The sequence below is a fragment of the Babylonia areolata genome, chromosome 4, assembly GCF_041734735.1.
Source record: "Babylonia areolata isolate BAREFJ2019XMU chromosome 4, ASM4173473v1, whole genome shotgun sequence".
Classification (NCBI taxonomy): Eukaryota; Metazoa; Mollusca; class Gastropoda; order Neogastropoda; family Buccinidae; genus Babylonia; species Babylonia areolata.
In genome coordinates this window covers 31,047,961-31,068,905 of record NC_134879.1, presented here as the reverse complement: position 1 = coordinate 31,068,905, position 20,945 = coordinate 31,047,961, and the positions used below count along the sequence as shown (strand labels likewise).

The window sequence follows — 20,945 nt, the reverse complement described above, 5'->3', positions numbered from 1 at the left end:
TGAGAATTTGCTCCCGTTCAGTTTAATTTCTTAAATTGCATTCCACCTCTCTCTCTCTCTCTCTCCCTCTCTCTTCCTTTCCCCCCCTCTCTCTCTTCCCCCCTCTCTCTCTTCCCCCTCCCTCTCTCTCTCTCCCTGTCTCTCTCAAAAAGGTCAAAAAGGAAGAAGTGGAAATACAGATCGGTGACCTACTTCCTGACCTGGACGCTCAGCGTGTCTCTGTTGACAGACAGTACCTGCACTGAGGAGCGAACTCATCAGCAGCAGCCAAGGGGTTAACTGGTCATTGACATTTGACAGTGTTGTTGCTAACAGTTCAGCCGTGTTTCCTGGTCATTGACATTTGACAGTGTTGTTGCTAACAGTTCAGCCTGTTACCTGGTCATTGACATTTGACAGTGTTGTTGCTAACAGTTCAGCCGTGTTTCCTGGTCATTGACATTTGACATTGTTGTTGCTAACAGTTCAGCCGAGTTTCCTGGTCATTGACATTTGACAGTGTTGTTGCTAACAGTTAGCCTGTTACCTGGTCATTGACATTTGACATTGTTGTTGCTAACAGTTAGCCTGTTACCTGGTCATTGACATTTGACAGTGTTGTTGCTAACAGTTCAGCCTGTTACCTGGTCATTGACATTTGACATTGTTGTTGCTAACAGTTCAGCCGTGTTACCTGGTCATTGACATTTGACAGTGTTGTTGCTAACAGTTCAGCCTGTTACCTGGTCATTGACATTTGACATTGTTGTTGCTAACAGTTCAGCCTGTTACCTGGTCATTGACATTTGACATTGTTGTTGCTAACAGTTCAGCCGTGTTAACTGGTCATTGACAGTGTTGTTGCTAACAGTTCAGCCGTGTTAACTGGTCATTGACATTTGACAGTGTTGTTGCTAACAGTTCAGCCGAGTTACCTGGTCATTCAGTTTCAGTTTCAGTAGCTCAAGGAGGCGTCACTGCGTTCGGACAAATCCATATACGCTACACCACATCTGCCAAGCAGATGCCTGACCAGCAGCGTAATCTGGTCATTGACATTTGACAGTGTTGTTGCTAACAGTTCAGCCTGTTACCTGGTCATTGACATTTGACAGTGTTGTTGCTAACAGTTCAGCCGCCCGTTCGGGGCCATATATCAGGTTTGCTCAACTAAATGAAAAGATTCGGTCTGGTTAAACGCAACAACTCTTCTGTTACATCTGTAAACAACAACAACAACAGCTGTAAAACAACACAGTTCATGACATATTACTTAAAACCATCAGCAAATAAGACCAGGCTGTGCTGAGCACGTCAGTAACCCCCCTCCCCCTCTCCCCCCTCCCCCCCCCCCCCCAGCCCTCCAGTTTAATCTTATCATCCACAGATTTTTAAACAAATTTTTGGGGAAAAAAAATCAAAAAGTGCTTCAAAGTCACTTTAAAAGGCCGTACAAGCAAAACAGCATTGTAGAACTGAGAGCTGCTGTGTTTACGATATCACTACTTTATCGCTAGCAAAATAGCACAGAGAATACATAATAGACTGTAGAAAAGAGAGAACAAAAGAGTCAAGACTTGCTTAAAAAAAATGAAAAAAGAAAAGAAAGGGCAATGGACTGGGATGGCAGAAAATGCAGACAATAGTGTGAAGGAAGACCAATAGAAAAGAATGAACGTCCACCACTGAATTTCCCGAAGGCGCGAATGCTTAGTACACTGAAGAATCCCCGGGCATCGCACCGGGGCAGGTCATTGACATCACAGGTATCAGACTAAAGACCATGTCAAAGAAAGGTGGTGGTTGTTGTCTGTCCGTCTCTGCCGTGATCTCGAGGAGCCACGTTCGCCATTGACCGCTCAGACGAACGGAGGTGTCGGTGATTTCACTGAGATGTCGTCTCACGGTGTCTGCCGGTGTGCCGAACTGAAGGCTGATTGTTATCAGACATCAAGAGTCAGTGACCGCAGCCTCTTGACTCATTTCATTTCTAGAGCGGTGGTAAAGTGTTAATAACGTCCTACTTGGAAGTGAGTGTGCACGGGTTCGAATCTCGCATTCAGACCCGGCGTTTTATTCCTACACCCCACCCCCTTCCACTCCTCACACACACACCCCACCCCTCTTGGATGAGACCATACCTCTGAAAACGGAGAATGGCTGCCTACATGACGGGTGTAAAAACGGTCATACACTTAAAAGCCCACTCGTGTGCACACGAGTGAACGTGGGAGTTGCAGCCCACGAACGAAGAAGAAGGACGAAACCATCAACCGAAATTTGTGTGCAGCATGCACTTGGCGCACGATAAAGAACCCAGGGCAACAACAGGGTTCTACCTGGCAAAAATCCGCAGAAGAATTAATTTTGATTGTGAAGCAAAATGAACACACTGGCAAGCAGAAAAGAAAGGGAAGAAAATGTGGCTGGCACAGCGCTGCACTGTAGCAGCGCGTTCTCCCGGGGGGAAAAAGCAGCCCGAATTTCACACAGAGAATCTGTTGTGACAAAAAGTAAAACAATACAACATGATACACTGCAGTACAATACACACGAAACAGAAAAGGAAAGGAGAGAGAATTAATGTATTAATAAAATATTTCATTTCATGATGGTAATAGAGCGAGCAGTCGGTGCTTTTTATTCCTCCAGCCTTCGAAAAAAAAGGGCCAAATATTAGAGAGAGAGAGGAAAAAAAGAACAGAAAGAACAAAGAAAGAAAATATGCATCAGCATATGAATATATATATATATATATATATATATATATATATATATATATATATATATATATAATCAAAACATATCGATTATAAATCGTGGTTACATGAATATACATTCATAGCACTGCGTAACTGAAAGACAATCAGAGTGAGTATCAGTAGTATCAGTATCAGTATCAGTAACTCAAGGAGGCATCACTGTGTTCGGACAAATCCATATACGCTACACCACATCTGCCAAGCAGATGCCTGCCCAGCAGCATAACGCAACGCGCTTAGTCAGGCCTTGAGAAAGAAAAATATAAATATATATATATATATTAGGATGAGACAGATTGAAAAGGACAGACAGACAAAAAGATTAAGATTCAGATGATTTATACATGAATAGGCCTGACTAAGCGCGTTGGGTTACGCTGCTAGGCAGGCATCTGCTTGGCAGATGTGGTGTAGCGTATATGGATTTGTCCGAACACAGTGATGCCTCCTTGAGCTACTGATACTCACCCTCATTGTCTTTCAGTTATGCAGTGCTGTGAATGTATATTCACGTAACCACGATTTATAATCGATATGTTTTGATTTTTTTCTCTCAAGGCCTGACTAAGCGCGTTGGGTTACGCTGCTGGTCAGGCATCTGTTTGGCAGATTTGGTGTAGCGTATATGGATTTGTCCGAACGCTGTGACGCCTCCTTGAGCTACTGAAACTGAAACTGAAACTAGGCCAGAGTCCCTCGTCGAGGCGTCAATGAACAATATGCTCAGTATTTCAATTCTAAGCAAAATAAAGTAACCAACTAAACACATCAATACACGCATTTTACATAAACCATGCAGTAAAGTACAACAGAGACACACAGACAGACACAAACAGACAGACAGAGAGCGGAAAATAGACAAAAGTCATAGGCAAGGCTAAGTCGTGTGTGTGTTTGTGTGAGGTGATCTGAGCGTACAATAATATATCGAGTGAGAGTGTTCGCGCGCTTGTTTGTGTACGTGATTTTGTGGATGTGTGTAATTAATTTGCATCGCGCGCAGCTGTGCATCCACTCTACTACCGTTATCCGCGAGCGCATCTCTTATTATTCTCATCATCATCATCATCATCATCATCAGCGCTTCTTCCGCCCCTTCTGAGACACTGTGTTGTGTTGTATTGCACTGCGTTTTATGGCATTGTTTTTCTTGAGCTGGAACATGTGTTTTTAAGTTTCTGATTGTTCAGATGATACTTATTTTCCCGGGCACTTTCCTGTTGTCCTCATCCGAGAGAGAGAGAGAGAGAGAGAGAGAGAGAGAGAGAGAGAGAGAGAGATACCCATACATACCACCAGGGCATCACTCCATTCCACTTATGAAAATATGTCAACGTATGTCCACAGAGTGAAAGTGGGTTCTTTCTTCCTGTTCCAGACCCTTACACGGAAGTGCGGATCTGTCGCCATGCCGACGAGAGGTACGTCTTCCAGCTGGTCCCCGCTCTCTACTTTCACGAGCCCTGGCCCCCGTGCACGGCAGGCTTCGGCGTCCCCGACAAAATGACGTCATGGCTGACGCCGGAAGTCGCCGCTTGCTGTCGTCACTTGGGGTACTTCGCCCTTCCTCTGCCGTGTCCGTATAGGTGAGTTACATCTTTGGTGATGGTGTTAAGACTCGGACTCGGATACGGATGTTGTTTGTTTGTTTTTTGTTGTTGTTGTTGTTGTGTTGTTGTTGTTTTTTATCCAACTCAGGCCATTGCTTGTGTGTGTAAACAAACGGTTCATGGGGAATAAACACACAGACACACAGACACTAACACACAGACACACGCACACACAAACACTGACACACACACAGACACACACAGACACACTCACACACACACACACACACACGCACACACAGACACCCACACACCCACGCATATACGCACTCGCTCACGCACACACACACACACGCACGCGCGCGCGCACCCCCCCCCCCCCCCCTCACCACCACCACACACACACACACATTCACGCACGCACGTACGTACTCACTCACAGACACACACAGACACACACAGACACACAGACACAGACACACACACAGACACACAGACACACACACAGACACAGACACACACAGACACACACACACACACACACAGTCCTTTATCATCCTGGGCTTGTCATTCTAAAAGAGACTGCGCGAACAATCACCACAAGTGATTTTATCTGTTGTGTGACTTTGGGGTCATCGACTTGTTTTTCTTTCTCACTGATTCATTGTCACTCTGTATCAGCAGTCACATGAATTGGGTGAGAGAGATAATTATGTGGCACCGTGTTTAGAGAAATGCCTTACGACTGGTAGATGTGAATGTAATCTTTAGTTCGACAAAATTATGGGAACACATCATGACAACTATTGTTTTGGTTGGGTTTTTTTCTCATCTCTATTATAAAATGATGATGGCTGTTTCAGTTCGCAAAAAAACCCAAAAAAAACTGTCTCGTTACCTGCCTTTTGTTCTCTGTATCTGTCTGTCTGTTCCCCACCCCTCTCTCTCTCAGCACATACGCACACACACACACACACACACACACACACACACACACACACACACACACACACACACACACACACACACACACACACGCGCGCGCGCGCGCGCGCGCACACACATACACACACATACATGCATTTACCTGATTAGGTTTTCTTGAGAATGACACAAAAATAAATTAATTATCATGATACTACTTTTTCTTTCTGTATTTATTTGTCGCTTTTCCTTTTTTTCTGGTATTTTGTTTCTGAAAAAAAAAGAGAAGATAATGATAATAGTGAGCATTCCGTGCATTAAACCCGTCTTCATCATCGCAAAAAAACAAAAAAAAAAGCTCCCTGGCCCATACTTCGATTTTCCGAACAGATCAATAATGTTATTCTGCTTTTTACCGGATTTTTTTTCGTCAGATTTCTCAGCGGATCTGTAACGTTGTTTTACATTTTATTTTATTTATTTATTTATTTTTTACCTGAATTTATAATGCCTCCTCACCTCCAACCACCACCACCACCACCACCAACCACCACCACTGCCTTTTTCCAGCGCGGAAGAAAGCTTGTGGAGGCTGTCGTTCCTGCGCGCGGAGAAGTACCTGCTGGGTCCGGACCACCGGTACCTGCTAGGCCACCGGGAGAAGGCGACCCTGCCTTGCTCCGGCGGCGGGGTCGGGGACGCGGCGGTGGCCGCCCAGCGGGTCCGGAAGCAGGTGGAGCGGATAGTGAAGATGCTGCGGACTTCGGACCCCGACTCCTTTCGGCCCCTGTCCTCCTACCACCTCAAGACGGTCATGCTGCACGTATGTCACCAGCAGTCCCCGGACTCTGCTCTCTGGGTCACGTCCCGGCTCGGGGAGAGGCTGCTGGAGGTGGGGTGGTTGGTGTGGATTAGTGTGTGTGGGGGGGGCGGGGGGGAGGGAGGAGGGGGGTGTTGGTGTGGGGGGGTGTTTGTGGGGGGGGGGAGGGTCGAGTGTGTGTGTGTGTGTGTGTGTGTGTGTGTTAGACTCTGTGTGTGTGTTTGTCATTGTGAGTGTGAGAGTGCGTGTGTCCGTGTGAGTGTGAGAGTGCATTGTGTGTGTGTGTGTGTGTGTGTGTGTGTGGCGGGGATATGTGTGTGCGTGAGAGAGAGAGAGAGAGAGAGAGAGAGAGAGAGAGAGAGAATGTATGTATGAGAAAGAGAGAGAGAGACACACACACACAGGGGGAGAGAGAGAGACGTTGTGTGTGTGTACGTATTTGGGAGCGGGTCAGTGTGTGTGTGTGTGTGTGTGTGTGTGTGTGGAGAGAAAGAGATACCCACCGGCCCCTCACAGTTATTTTGAACTGTTTTGCACACCCAGGATGGCCTTGACGGTGGGCTTGACTGCAGACAGATCAATCTCAGTCAAAGTCATGCGCGCGTGTGCGCATTAGCTCACACACACACACACACACACACACACACACACACACACACACACACACACACACCACAAGCACACGCACACACACACACACACACACACTCTGAGTCCTTTATCAGATTGGGTTTGTCTTTCTGTCAGAGACTGTGAATATTTGAATATTCCACAAATGTGTATATTCTGTACCATACAGGTTATCACTTTTTTTCTTTCTCACTTGCACACACACACACACACACACACACACACACACACACACACACACACACACACACACACACACACACACACACACGTGTGCACGCACGCACGCATCATCATTATTATGGGTAGTGACAGTTGAAGTAGTAATAATTGTAGTCGTAGTAGAAGTGGTAACATCATCTTCATCACTATGATTATTACTATGATTGGTAGAGGCATTGGAAATATTATCATTATTTCATTTTTACTATCATTATTATTACCATCCTTACATTTTTTTTAAAAGGGACTTGAGGAAGAGAGGATTGTACTGTACTGTGCGGATTTGTGAAGCGCTTAGAGCTTGCTTATGCTTGAATTATAGCGCTATGTAAAAAAAAAACACTATCGTTATTATTATAGTGTCTGTGCACTGTGTGTGTCTTGCAGGTGCTCCGCTACCTGATCGTCAGTCTGGAGAAGGGCAGCCTGCCCCACTTCTTCGTGCCCGCCTGTAACCTGCTGGCCCACTACGGCCACCAGGAGCTGCAGGCAGCCGCCCACCGTCTGCGGGACATCCACGACGAGCTCTGCAACAGCCCCGCCCACAGCATCCGTCTGCAGTGCTGATTGGCTGATGCGTGTTCCTTCCTCCCTGCCCCTTACACTTCATCCCCCAACGAAAGAAGGTGTATTGGATATGTGTATGATAGGGTCATGGGGGTCTTCCGTCATAACGTTGCCCCCCCCCCCCCGCCCCCGACCCCCTCAGCCCCCCTGCCGCCTCCCCCCCCCACCACCCGGCCCTCCTCCCACTTCCTGTATCTGGAGTTTTTGGCTTGGGAGGGAAGAAAATGGGACGGTATATTGGTGTGTGTTTCTGTGTGCGTGTGAGGGTGTGGATGTGCAGGTGGTTCTGTGTGTGTGTGTGTGTGTGTGTGTGTGTGTGTGTGTGCGCGCGCGTGTGTGTGCGTGTCTATGAGTACGTGCGTGACTGTGAGTACGTGCGTGCGCGCGCATGTGTGTATGTGTGTGTATGTGTTCTCTTCGTCACTACGGTTTATTATTTGTTGTTGTTGTTGAAAGTTGAGCAGCTTAGGTTGTGATTTGTTGTTGTTGTTTTTTGCTGTGCCCAGAATCGGGAATTGTTTTTTCCACCCTTACCTTTCTTGGCACCTTACTGACATTCGATAAATCAAAACTGGTATTTGTAAGGAAACGTCAATTTGGTTAATTAAGAACAATGGGCCCGCGTGTACAGCTGCAGAGCCTTGATAACAAAAATTTAAAAAAAGTAAACACATTCGTGGCTTAATGCAGGTATAGACAGATCTGAATCAAATAATCAAGAACGATATACATGTATATCTTGGATGAAAATATATACGAGATATCAGGTGGAGTGATCTTCCTTAGAACTCCATGGTAGCAGAAGAGGAACTCTGACACGGAATGGTAAGCTCATATAACCAAGGTCATATATATAGAGACCATCACACCTTCCTGTTTCCATCAGTTAGTTGATGTACTTCAATATTGTTGTTGATGTTAAGGAATTTATTCCCACAGTATTTTCTTCAAAATATTCGGAACGAATTTCTGGATACTGGACATGGTTTCTTGTGTATGTACCACTTCCACATGGTAAATTCCAGAACGTTTGATTTGAGAAATTGTCATTGGGAAATATTGACTGGCAGGTTTGATCAATCTGTCACTGCCAGGGAAAACTTGATTCACCATTTGATATTGGGGGATCTGAATTTGCTGTTTTGGCGTGGGGAGATTTCTATTTGCCATATTTCTTACGGGGAAACTCCGATCACCTTTTCCATCAATTTGGGGAATTTCTGTATTCGCTGCTTTGACATGGGGAAAATTTGATTCAGGATTTCTTACAAGAAAATCGTGATTCGCCGTTTTCATATCAGGAAATCTTAATTCATTATTTGGAAAGGGAGGAATCATGATTTACAATGATGACTTGGAGAAATCATGATTTACAATAGTGAGTTGGAGAAATCTTGATTCATAATGGTGACTGGAGGAAATCTTGATTCACCTATTTGACACGGGGGTTGTGGGTGGGCGGTTGATTCACATTTCAGTGGGGGAAACTAGATTCGCGACTCACCCATTTGACACGTAGGGTTGCGGGTAGGGGATGATCTTGATTTCACCATTCTGAAGATGGGGCAATGGTGATTTGCCGTCCACCATCCGATCAAAAACCGTGGTCTGAATGTTTTGCTGGTCTGGGTTAGAGACAGGGACTGACTGTAGAATCTGTCAGTAAGGCGTGAACATTACCTCATGGTGAAACGAGAGAGAGAGAGAGAGTGTTTGTGTGTGTGTGTGTGTATGCGTACGTGTGTGTGTGTGTGTGTGTGTGTGTGTGTGTGTGTGTGTTTGAGAGAGACAGACAGACATATTTAGAGAAAGACATTTCACATGTATATAATCATGAAAGAGACACAGAGAGAGAGAGAGAGAGAGAGAGAGAGAGAGAGAGATTCGCAGCTTGCATGAGTATTCAGGAAATGTCAAAGTTACCTCAAAATGATTTGTGTATATTTCGGTTTGAGGGCATTCTCAGAAGCCATCATAATGCCATTCTGAGGGAATCGGTTTAATAACTCGTCTGTTGACATGACATGTAATTCCGATGTTTCATTACTGGCGGACATTTAATCATGTACAGACTTTGTTTGATTTACTGTGTTTATATGGTATCAAATCATGGAAAGGGAGTGGCTGCTTTCTTCTCCATAAGACAGCATCATTTTTGAAGATTGGAATTGATTTTTTGTTTTTAAAGTGATTCTCGCGTTTCAGGAATGTGATTTTTTAATGAGTTTTTTTGTTTCAGCTACAATATGTTATGGCTTGATGAACCATTAGACTGCATACGTTTTGCTGCCTTTATTACATGTTAAACAGAGGGCCATTAATGAGATTTGAATGATTTTACAATTTTGCGATTTTATGCTTCTGTAAGAGAGAGAGAGAGAGAGAGAGAGAGAGAGAGAGAGAGAGAGCAAATGAAGGACTGGGTGAATTTTACTGAGCCGAGAGCCTGTCTGTGATATTCTGTTTCAGTTTTCAGTTTCGTTTTCAAGGGGTTTTCACAGCATCCTGTTGCGTAGGTACGGTCTTATCAGGCCATCCATATGCGCTACACCACACTTGATGTAACCACTAGGACCCAACCCATGAAAATCCTGTTTAAAAAAAATCTGTAATTAAACAGATTGATAGATAATCAGTTGAACTACTATTGTGTAACTAATTGACCAAGAGGCGTCTGTCCATGAGAAATAGAGATGACACATTTGGCAGTAGCAGTGTTGAGTTTACGCTTGACTGAGGCCAGCGTATGATGGTGAGGATCTGAGGTCCTGTCTGATTTGTGTCTGTCAGCTTCTGCTGGTACATGTTTATCAGAACACGGTTGTACATGTATGTGTGTATAAATTTCAGTGTGGATGTGCTATGTTCTCTGGTGTGTGTGTGTGTGTGTGTGTGTGTGTGTGTGTGTGTGTGTGTGTGTGTGTGTGTGTGTGTGTGTGTGTGTGCGCGTGCGCAATACAACTTAGTAAATATTATATATTCCATTCTTGCCTCTGTTACATATGAATGAAAATCAAAGGTTTGTCATTGATTTGCCCGCGCGGCAGTGTCTCAACATCAATAACAACACACACACACAAAACACCCTCCCTCCGAAACACACGTACACTTTCCTTCCCTCTCTCTCTCTCTCTCTCTCTCACACACACACACACACACCCACACACCACCACCACCACCACCACCACCACCACCACACCTCCAACACATATACACCCATGCACTCTCTCTCTCTCTCTTGATACTTGTGCCAAAAAATCCTTGTGTTGAAAAAAAAAAAATCACAAATGATTTCTGACCAGCCAGAGACAAACTGCTTAGAAAAGTAATGAAAGACTCGTGGTTCTGGCATTGACTCGTGGTTTCCTTCATGTGTTATGTCCTTTCTTTTTTTCCTTTTCTTTCCTTTCTTTTTTTCTCCAGTCTGAATATCAGCTGGCAGGGATCATTCGAGCGTGTAATGTATACACTTGCCGTAAAGACAGGCTTACGAAACCTCCTATCAGCTGTCGAGTTCTCCGGAGTGTGTGATATCTATCTATCTGTCTGTCTATCTATCTATCTATCCATAATCTTATCTAATCTCTCTCTCTCTGTCTATATATATATATATATATATATATATATCCGATGTAAAAATCTGCTTGTTTGCAAAACTCATACACCAGTCAAGAGAAAGCCTCAACAACTGGCAGGGCTACAATAACGAAATTGAACAATATCGAATTAGCCAACCCTTTGAATCTTTTAAAAGAACTTTGTAGAAAATTCGTGGATAGGAGGTGAATAAGGGGGTGGGGGGATAGGAGCGGGGGTGGAGGGGGGGCGGGGTAGAGTGGGTGGGATAGGGGGTAGGACTGTATCTGACATGTAACCCTCTCCATTTTTGAGAACTTGTACGGAAAAAATAGTTTAAAAATCGTCCTTGTTCACGGATTGTTGGCAAAATGAAAGGACAGGGGATACTATGATGTTGCCTGTATTGAACGTTTACCAAACAGACCCCCGAAAACGGAGTTCGGCTTGTTGACGGTGGGTGAGGAAACGGTAATGCATGTACAATCCACTTCCTTGATAGGGACTGAACTTGGGAGTTGCAGCCCACGAACACAGAAGACAAGGGAAGAAGAATTTCCACTAAAGCTAGTCAGACGGTTTTCTGTGGGCCCTAAATAACCACATCAACTTTTTTGCACTCAGGCTGAAACGGCCCAAATAGGTGGTGCTGGGTGTGTGGTGTTGAGAATACAACTGCACTGTCGAGGAAAGCAAGCCAACACTCTCTCGGTATTAATACAGCAGTTTGTGAAGCAACACAGGTGTTCGTGGACATATTAATCCATTGGCAATGGCATATTTCGTGGGCGCGCGTAGACATTCTTTAATTAAGGGTTCGGTGTAAACGGCAGTGAAAACGAAATTATATCAATATGATGGCAGCAATGTGAGAGGATGCGCGCCCGCAATGTGCCTTTTATGTTCAATGTTTGCCAGAAATGTAGCTTGGTGCTAAACCCGGGGTGGGGTGGAGGGTGGGGGTGCGGACTCAGTGTAACACGACACTGACTGGACGTGCCAGTTCAGCCTATTGAGGTCTGTCTAGGTTACACGCTGTTACCAACAAACACTCGAGACTTAAAACAGTAATAATAACAAATAGAAAAGAACAGCAGGTGAAAAAAAAGGCAAGAAAATGAACGGCAAGGTGAAAAAACACAACAAACATTGGTCAAATAGCCTGCCTTATAGAAATTCCGAGTCCACAGCGATTCCAGCAAATCAGCATTGATGGCCTCAATGTCCACATGTGTGTAGTCATTGCAGTGTGGTGCCACGTGAAGGTTATCCCTTAGGCTCTTACACGATCCGCTGAACTTTTTTCGAGCATTCCCGTAACACAACTCTCCGGGATGATGCGTATTTTGTTCAGCAGCTTAGGGTCAATGGCGCGCGCGCGCGCGCGCGCACGCACACACACACACACACACACACACACACACACACACACACACACACACACACACACACACACACACACACACAAGAACACTTAATTGAAATAGCATACAAAGCATTGCTTACTTTACGAATAACATTTGAAAGTACACCACCAATATAAATAAGTACCATGCACCTAAGTTGTATGATATTTTTATGACACCAGCATCAATATTATTCAAGTCGAGGGGGTATGGTTACTTTTCCAAAGCCATACCGAGCAATTCTTCCGACTTAACGTTTTGACATGAAAAATTACACACCAAATCATGTGCACGCACACAAACACACACACGCTCTCTCTCTCTCTCTCTCTCTCTCTCTCTCTCTCTCTCTCTCCTTTTCTCTTCTCTTAAGATTATGTGTGTGTGTGTGTGTGTGTGTGTGTGTGTGTGTGTGTGTCCTTACGTTTTTTGTTGCTTTTTTTCACGGAGCTCCGTTTAAAAAAAAAAGTCTTTATTTATTTATTTATTTTCTATCTCTAGCTCTGTTTGTGGGGACGGGGGCAAGTGGATGGGGGTGCTCGGTGGGGGAGGGAGGGGGGGTTGATTGCTTTCGTGCATCAACAAGCGTTCTTCATTGGTAGTTGTTGGTTGTTGTTGTTTTTCTTCTTTTTTCTCACGAATACCATTTGAAATAAACATGTCTGTGTTTTCTATAACCTTGGGCGTTTGATCGTATACAATGTGCAATGAATGTGATGTTTCTCAAGTTATCTGGTGTTGATGTGTGTGTGTGTGTGTGTGTGTGTGTGTGTGCGTGGGTGCGCGCGCGCGCGCGCGCGTGTGTGTGTGAGGAAGAGAGAAGGAAAATCAATTCATGAAAAATCCACCTGAAGCCACTATAGGGGAGGCTATCAAGAAACCTCACTCTGGTATTGTCACTTCCTTGGTTTGCTCCCTTTAGCGAAAAAAAAGGGGGAGGGGGAGAGGGAGGGATACACACCAATGCACTCCCGAACGTACACATATCTTAAATTGTCAGCATGTTATTACAGCTGATGAAAGTAAGAAGGGGGGTAAAACGCCCAGACAACGGGGCCGCTAAAGGCTTACCACGGGAAAGAGGGAAAATTTCCTTCCTCTTCTTCCTGTAATGTCCATCAGTCGTTCGTTCGGCTATTATTGACATGTGGGAGGTGCGTAGCGTGGAGAGGGGATAAAAAAAAAAAAAAGAAAAAAAAGGGGGGAAAGAATTTTGGCCATAACGGTTAAGGCGCAGCTGCACTCAGGCTGTGGAGCTGCACTCAGGCCCAAGGCCCTGCAGCAACCTAACTTGGTGAAGCTGCAGGCCCTCAAATCGCCACACCACCGGAAAAACAACAACAACAACAACACCCCCCCCCCCAAAAAAAAACAAAACAAACAACAACAACAACAACAAAACAAAAACAAAACAACAACAACAACAACAAAAAACACGGATCGCATCAAGTTTTTTTTTTCCTTTCATTTCAGTGCCATCAGCCGAGAATGCTGAACAGTGGGAAGCCGAGGTGAAATTACTGAAAACATGGACAGAAAGAAACAAACATGATATGCTTTTGAAAAACCCATCTTTTAGTCTGGATTCATCTATGTCGTTTCAAGGATGTCGATCTGCTTACGCGCGCGCGCGCACGCACACACACACACACACACACACACACAAGAACACTTAATTGAAATAGCATACAAAGCATTGCTTACTTTACGAATAACATTTGAAAGTACACCACCAATATAAATAAGTACCATGCACCTAAGTTGTATGATATTTTTATGACACCAGCATCAATATTATTCAAGTCGAGGGGGTATGGTTACTTTTCCAAAGCCATACCGAGCAATTCTTCCGACTTAACGTTTTGACATGAAAAATTACACACCAAATCATGTGCACGCACACAAACACACACACGCTCTCTCTCTCTCTCTCTCTCTCCTTTTCTCTTCTCTTAAGATTATGTGTGTGTGTGTGTGTGTGTGTGTGTGTGTGTGTGTGTGTGTGTGTGTGTGTGTGTGTGTGTCCTTACGTTTTTTGTTGCTTTTTTTCACGGAGCTCCGTTTAAAAAAAAAAGTCTTTATTTATTTATTTATTTTCTATCTCTAGCTCTGTTTGTGGGGAGGGGGGCAAGTGGATGGGGGTGCTCGGTGGGGGAGGGAGGGGGGGTTGATTGCTTTCGTGCATCAACAAGCGTTCTTCATTGGTAGTTGTTTTTCTTCTTTTTTCTCACGAATACCATTTGAAATAAACATGTCTGTGTTTTCTATAACCTTGGGCGTTTGATCGTATACAATGTGCAATGAATGTGATGTTTCTCAAGTTATCTGGTGTTGATGTGTGTGTGTGTGTGTGTGTGTGCGTGGGTGCGCGCGCGCGCGTGTGTGTGTGAGGAAGAGAGAAGGAAAATAAATTCATGAAAAATCCACCCGAAGCCACTATAGGGGAGGCTATCAAGAAACCTCACTCTGGTATTGTCACTTCCTTGGTTTGCTCCCTTTAGCGAAAAAAAGGGGGAGGGGGAGAGGGAGGGATACACACCAATGCACTCCCGAACGTACACATATCTTAAATTGTCAGCATGTTATTACAACTGATGAAAGTAAGAAGGGGGGTAAAACGCCCAGAGAACGGGGCCGCTAAAGGCTTACCACGGGAAAGAGGGAAAATTTCCTTCCTCTTCTTCCTGTAATGTCCATCAGCCGTTCGTTCGGCTATTATTGACATGTGGGAGGTGCGTAGCGTGGAGAGGGGGTAAAAAAAAAAGAAAAAAAAGGGGGAAAATAATTTTGGCCATAACGGTTAAGGCGCAGCTGCACTCAGGCTGTGGAGCTGCACTCAGGCCTTCAGGCCCAAGGCCCCGCAGCAACCTAACTTGGTGAAGCTGCAGGCCCTCAAATCGCCACACCACCGGAAAAACAACAACAACAACAACAACACCCCCCAAAAAAAACAACAACAAAAAACAACAACAACAAAACAAAAACAAAAACAAAACAACAACAACAACAACATCAACAAAAAACACGGATCGCATCAAGTTGTTTTTTTTCCTTTCATTTCAGTGCCATCAGCCGAGAATGCTGAACAGTGGGAAGCCGAGGTGAAATTACTGAAAACATGGACAGAAAGAAACAAACATGATTTGCTTTTGAAAAACCCATCTTTTAGTCTGGATTCATCTCTGTCGTTTCAAGGATGTCGATCTGCTTACAAACACAAGTTGGCAGTGCTGTGACTCGCTGCATCACATCAGTTATCTGCGAAATATCACCACACGAAAACGAGACAAACAAAACAAAAACAACAACAGCAAAACACACACATGTAATGCAGCTGTTTTCACTCAGCTGCGATACTTACAAGCACAAACGATTTCAGAAAATATTTCGCGAAGTCTTATACTAACTAATAACAAGCAAGTATTCACAGCTACATGGGTATGAAACTGTCTTCTTCCCATAATTTGGTTGATTATTTGATTTTTAAAATAACTTTTCTCAAATCCTGTTTTTAAGGGAAAAATGACAGGGACTCTACGTTCAAGATCCAGCTGATTTCCATGGGTGTTCTTTTGACCACACACACACACACACACACACCCACAGGCCACGCCCATTACAAACCTGTAAAACAGGGGAAGCCACTTTCAAGTCGAAAGACAGATGGTGGGTCGTGGTCTTAGTCTGAGCTCAACAAATGTTCAAATCAATACGAAATCTTTGGGCTGTAACGCATTGAAATAAGGCTGTGACCGTGGTTAGCTCACCTGCTTAACTGCAACTTGAACGGTACGTTTCTGAAGACGAAGACATGGAAACAGCAGAGGTGACGCTGAGAAAAAGAAAGCACAACACCAACACTGAAAATGAATCGAGTGTCTCGCCAACAGAAATTCGCAAACCAGTTTCATCTGCAGCTGGGCAAATCAAAGGACCCAGCAACCGGCCTGCAGGTAGAACAGTGACAGAGGCTCAGTTTCTCAACGTGTCAAAGGTTCATGTGAGTGTTTGCGATTCATATTCTAACAATGAGACCCACACTGACACAGGCCTCCCAGGGACATCAACTACAATGGCAAGTTCTGAAACTGAAAGTGGCAAAAGTGACCCCAATAAAGCTCAGGGAAGCCGTGACTTCACTGCTGCCAAAAATGAAAAACCAGAATGTGTTAAGAGTGCAACGACACACGAAAAGGGTGACAGTTATAGAAAAGAAGAGACAGGAAAATGTGAGATTGGCTTGTCTGTGTGCAAAGACATTCAAGAAGTGGATGAGACAAAATGTGCAAAAGTATATTATGTTTTTTTGATATTTTTCACCCAGTTAGCATTGTACATGAGACTCTACAACATAGAAATTCCAGACCACATTTGGTAAGAAATTATTTGTGGATATACATTTAATTATCTGGCTGATATCAGTATATACTATATATCATATGTAATTATATAATTATATCTATATAAATATTATATATATATGTGTGTGTGTGTGTGTGTGTGTGTAACTCACATTGTGGTATTGTTTGTGTGTATTTTAGTATGCTGTATAGGTCCAAAGTCACCATAATTTTATATTCTTTCATAATTATTATTATATCCCATGCATTATTATATTAGGGACATAACCTCCCTCCTCCAGCCGATAAAGCACAGCTTGGTGGGTTGCCATCACAGGGATAGTAGACATGATGTAACATAACACTCCTCTCTTCACTGTCTCGCCTGATTTGGATATATATATATATATATATATATATATATATATATATATATATATATATATATATTCCCTCTCTGGCTCCCAGTCAGATATTCACAAGTGTCATTGTCTCCTCATACTGAGCATTCTACAGAATACTCATTTGTCTCACAGTGTTCTGTTACATCAGTCTTGTATGTGAGGCAGCTGTTTTGTCAGACCATATATTATAATAGAGTATGATTACCCGTTGATAGTCCACATCTGTCTCTCTGCAATCAATCACCTATCACCCAAATCATCTTGCCTGATTGGTTGTATTCATTTTGTTCCGTATGGTAAGTGAGCGTTTGTTTCTTGCCAGTCACTACTAGTGACCTTACAGGACTGTCAGACTTGATAATTGATTTCTTTACTGGTATTTTTACATGGTGTGGCAGTAAGGCCAACAGTTTCATGCTATGTGGCTTTTAGTTTTCTTGTAGTAATTTCCAAGAACTATACAAAGGAAGAAATCAACCAGTGGTATTAATAACCAGTATTAATACTATTATGACAAGTAAAGCAGTTCTAGTGTTAGTTTTTGTCATGGTAGTTTTTACCTGCTGTTATATCATTCTTGTGAACATGGGACAAGTTTGTACTTTAAGAAACAAAATCAGCATGTACTGTCATTATTTTCAGCCCATTTATTTTGTTTATTTGTCCATTGTTTTATTTTTTACATGCATCAAATATTTATGTTGCACAAGCAGATGTTGTTTGTGGATTTGTTATAATCCTTGTAGAATTATGATTACTGGTTATAATACATTATTCTATATTACACGGGATGTTACTAATTGATTTTCCTTCCTTCAAAAGGATGGTGTCGTATACCCTAAAATCAGAATTGTCTAAGTTAGGTCCTGTATGTTGTGTTTCTTTTTGGACCCAAACTTTCACATGTTGGAGAAAAGGGAGAAGTATTCCATGTATGATGGATCTCTATGCTTTTATATTATGATAAAACAACTTCTGACAGTAACTTCAGTAAGAACAAGTTTTAACCAGCCAACAAGTCACCATTTATCTTTGTGATTAACATGATAGTTACACCCACATACTGGGTGATCTTGAAGCATTCATATTGAGATAGTCCTGAATTGAATACAGCCACAACACCCAACAAAAGAAAAGGAGGGGATGGAGCCATATGCTGGTCAATAGTTTATAGGTTTCACCATGCCAAGCACTCACACATGTGCACACACATACTTTAAGGGGTGTACACATTGCATGAATACACCTACATTCCTCCAGCACATGCACTTACACCCACACAGCTGTAATGCACACCTAGGGAAAAGTTTAATATGGGATGCATCTTGTTGGACATGACATGTCCAGAATTGAACTTTGGCTCAGATGAACCCAAGACATCCACCAAGATCAAGATTTGCTGAATATCACACAGAGGATGTTTTTAGTTGGAGGAGGAGGAGGAATTTTGTTTAATATCCTGTCACACAAGGCTGGGTATTATATAGTGGAAAAACTAGTTTCTAATCTGCAATGTTCAGCTGTTTCTTAGTAATTTCTGGAAAAAAATAAAAAATGTTTACCCCCCCCTCCCTCCCCATGTATATATATATGTGTGTGTGTGTGTGTGTGGGTGAACACATCACAGTGACATGGAAAACCATGTAAATCATGTGTGTGTGTGTATATATATATATATATATATATATATATATATATATATATATATATATATATATATATATATATGAAGACATCACAATGACATGGAAAACTCATCATGTTTACAGCTGGGATGAAACTCACTTTGGCAAGATGGGCAGCTGGTACATCAACAGGACTTTTTTCTTTGATGTTCATCCTCCCTTGGGAAAAGTGAGTTATTGATTAAAAAAAATATATATATATATATACATACATATGTATATATATATATATATATATATATATGTATGTATGTATGTATGTATGTATATATATATAAATATATTATAAACAACAGCAAAAAATGTATGTGCACACTTGTTTTTCTTCAGTAGTTGTGTACATGTGTGTATAATGGGTTTTTTTTAAATCAGTTGTTACATAACAATGACTTACATACTCCAATATTAACTTTTCTGCTGAGCTCGTCCTTCATTGTTCTTTGCATTTTTTCCCAAAATTCTCATCCTTCGCACAGTGTGAATTCTACATGTCTGAGTCAAACTCAACAGAACAATGCAAAATGGATTGATAAATCAGTATTACCCCAGATTGAAATTTACAGGATTACTTGCCAAGCCATAGTAAATTACGTTCTTGTTGTTAAGAATAACAGACCAACATTTATTCAAATTAGGATTTTAAAAAGTTGAAAGTGATACAGTTCCCAGAGAAAAGACTCAAACAAAGGGTGGATGATAAAGCATGATACTGGTGTGAACTGGGACTTTGTGAAGCAAAGCCAAAAAAATGTTTTACAGATGCTGATCGGCTTGTCTGGGTATCTGACTGGTTATGACGGGTCTTTCCACTTTGCCAAACCAGGAGATGAATATGGGGACACCAGATATGTCGGCATGAGAGTGGTGAGTTAATTACCGAAGATTTGTAGAGAGGAAATTGCTGTGCTTTTATGTTGTTGCCTTCTGTCTATTTATCTTTGTTTGATCCACCTATAGTTGTGTCTGTGCTATGCATGAAAAATGACTACTTTTTATTGTTTACATTGAACTGAAAGGTATATTACAATAAATTATGAATAATTCATGTCTGTGTTGTGATTTTCTTTGAGGCTGACGTCCGTTGAAACAAGTATCATAACTAGTTTGCAATATGAAAACAGTCATTGCCATAGCAGCTATTCTGAGAACGCATCTTCAAGATTTGAAATATAAGCTTAATATGAGGCTACAAATGATTTTTTAAAATTTCATTTATTTATATTTTACTGTTTGGAATTGCATAGGCCAATTTTACTGTCATTGAGAGGCTTGGGTGATAAGTATTCTCCTCACACATCAACCCCACACCCATCCTCCTCTGCCGGGTCAGTCTCATGATGATAGCTCACGTGTTGGATGTTTAGCTCTTTTTATTCTCCTTCACTTTTTCAGTGTGATTATTAAAGGGATAGGTTCATAAGAACACAAAACCAAACTTAACCCGGTGAAAAGAGACATTGTGTTGATCAGTATGAAATACAGTGTGGATAGATTATAGATACAGTATGTACAGATGAATTAGTTGTTGTCAGTTGATCATGGTATGTGGATGATTTGTTTTGTTTGTCAGTTGATCATGGTGATATGTGGATGATTTGTTTTGTTTGTCAGTTGATCATGGTGATATGTGGATGATTTGTTTTGTTTGTCAATTGATCATGGTATGTGGATGATTTGTTTTGTTTGTCAGTTGATCATGGTAATATGTGGATGATTTGTTTTGTTGTCAGTTGATCATGGTATGTGGATGATCTGTTTTGTTGTCAGTTGATCATGGTGATATGTGGATGATCTGTTTTGTTGTCAGTTGATCATGGTGATATGTGGATGATTTGTTTTGTTTGTCAGTTGATCATGGTATGTGGGTGATTTGTTTTGTTTGTCAGTTGATCATGGTAATATGTGGGTGATTTGTTTTGTTTGTCAGTTGATCATGGTAATATGTGGATGATTTGTTTTGTTGTCAGTTGATCATGGTATGTGGGTGATTTGTTTTGTTGTCAGTTGATCTTGGTAATATGTGGATGATTTGTTTTGTTGCCAGTTGATTGTGGTAATATGTGGATGATTTGTTTTGTTG

The 20,945-nt window shown here is 42.4% G+C and overlaps 2 protein-coding genes across 2 annotated transcripts in view; both read left to right on the top strand.

Annotated features, from left to right (window-relative positions):
- LOC143281048 (cyclic GMP-AMP synthase-like receptor 1) overlaps positions 1 to 12,504 on the top strand; it is a 48,048-nt gene extending 35,544 nt beyond the window's left edge. Inside the window, exons 2-4 of the mRNA XM_076585957.1 lie at positions 4,120 to 4,327; positions 5,786 to 6,107; positions 7,275 to 12,504. Of these exons, the coding sequence (XP_076442072.1) occupies positions 4,120 to 4,327; positions 5,786 to 6,107; positions 7,275 to 7,454 (710 nt within the window). The 3' untranslated portion in view covers positions 7,455 to 12,504. The remainder of the gene's footprint in view (positions 1 to 4,119; positions 4,328 to 5,785; positions 6,108 to 7,274) is intronic.
- Positions 12,505 to 16,079: 3,575 nt separating this feature from the next.
- LOC143281047 (protein O-mannosyl-transferase 2-like) overlaps positions 16,080 to 20,945 on the top strand; it is a 28,170-nt gene continuing 23,304 nt past the window's right edge. The window contains exons 1-3 of the mRNA XM_076585956.1: positions 16,080 to 16,810; positions 18,950 to 19,034; positions 19,625 to 19,729. Of these exons, the coding sequence (XP_076442071.1) occupies positions 16,248 to 16,810; positions 18,950 to 19,034; positions 19,625 to 19,729 (753 nt within the window). The 5' untranslated portion in view covers positions 16,080 to 16,247. The remainder of the gene's footprint in view (positions 16,811 to 18,949; positions 19,035 to 19,624; positions 19,730 to 20,945) is intronic.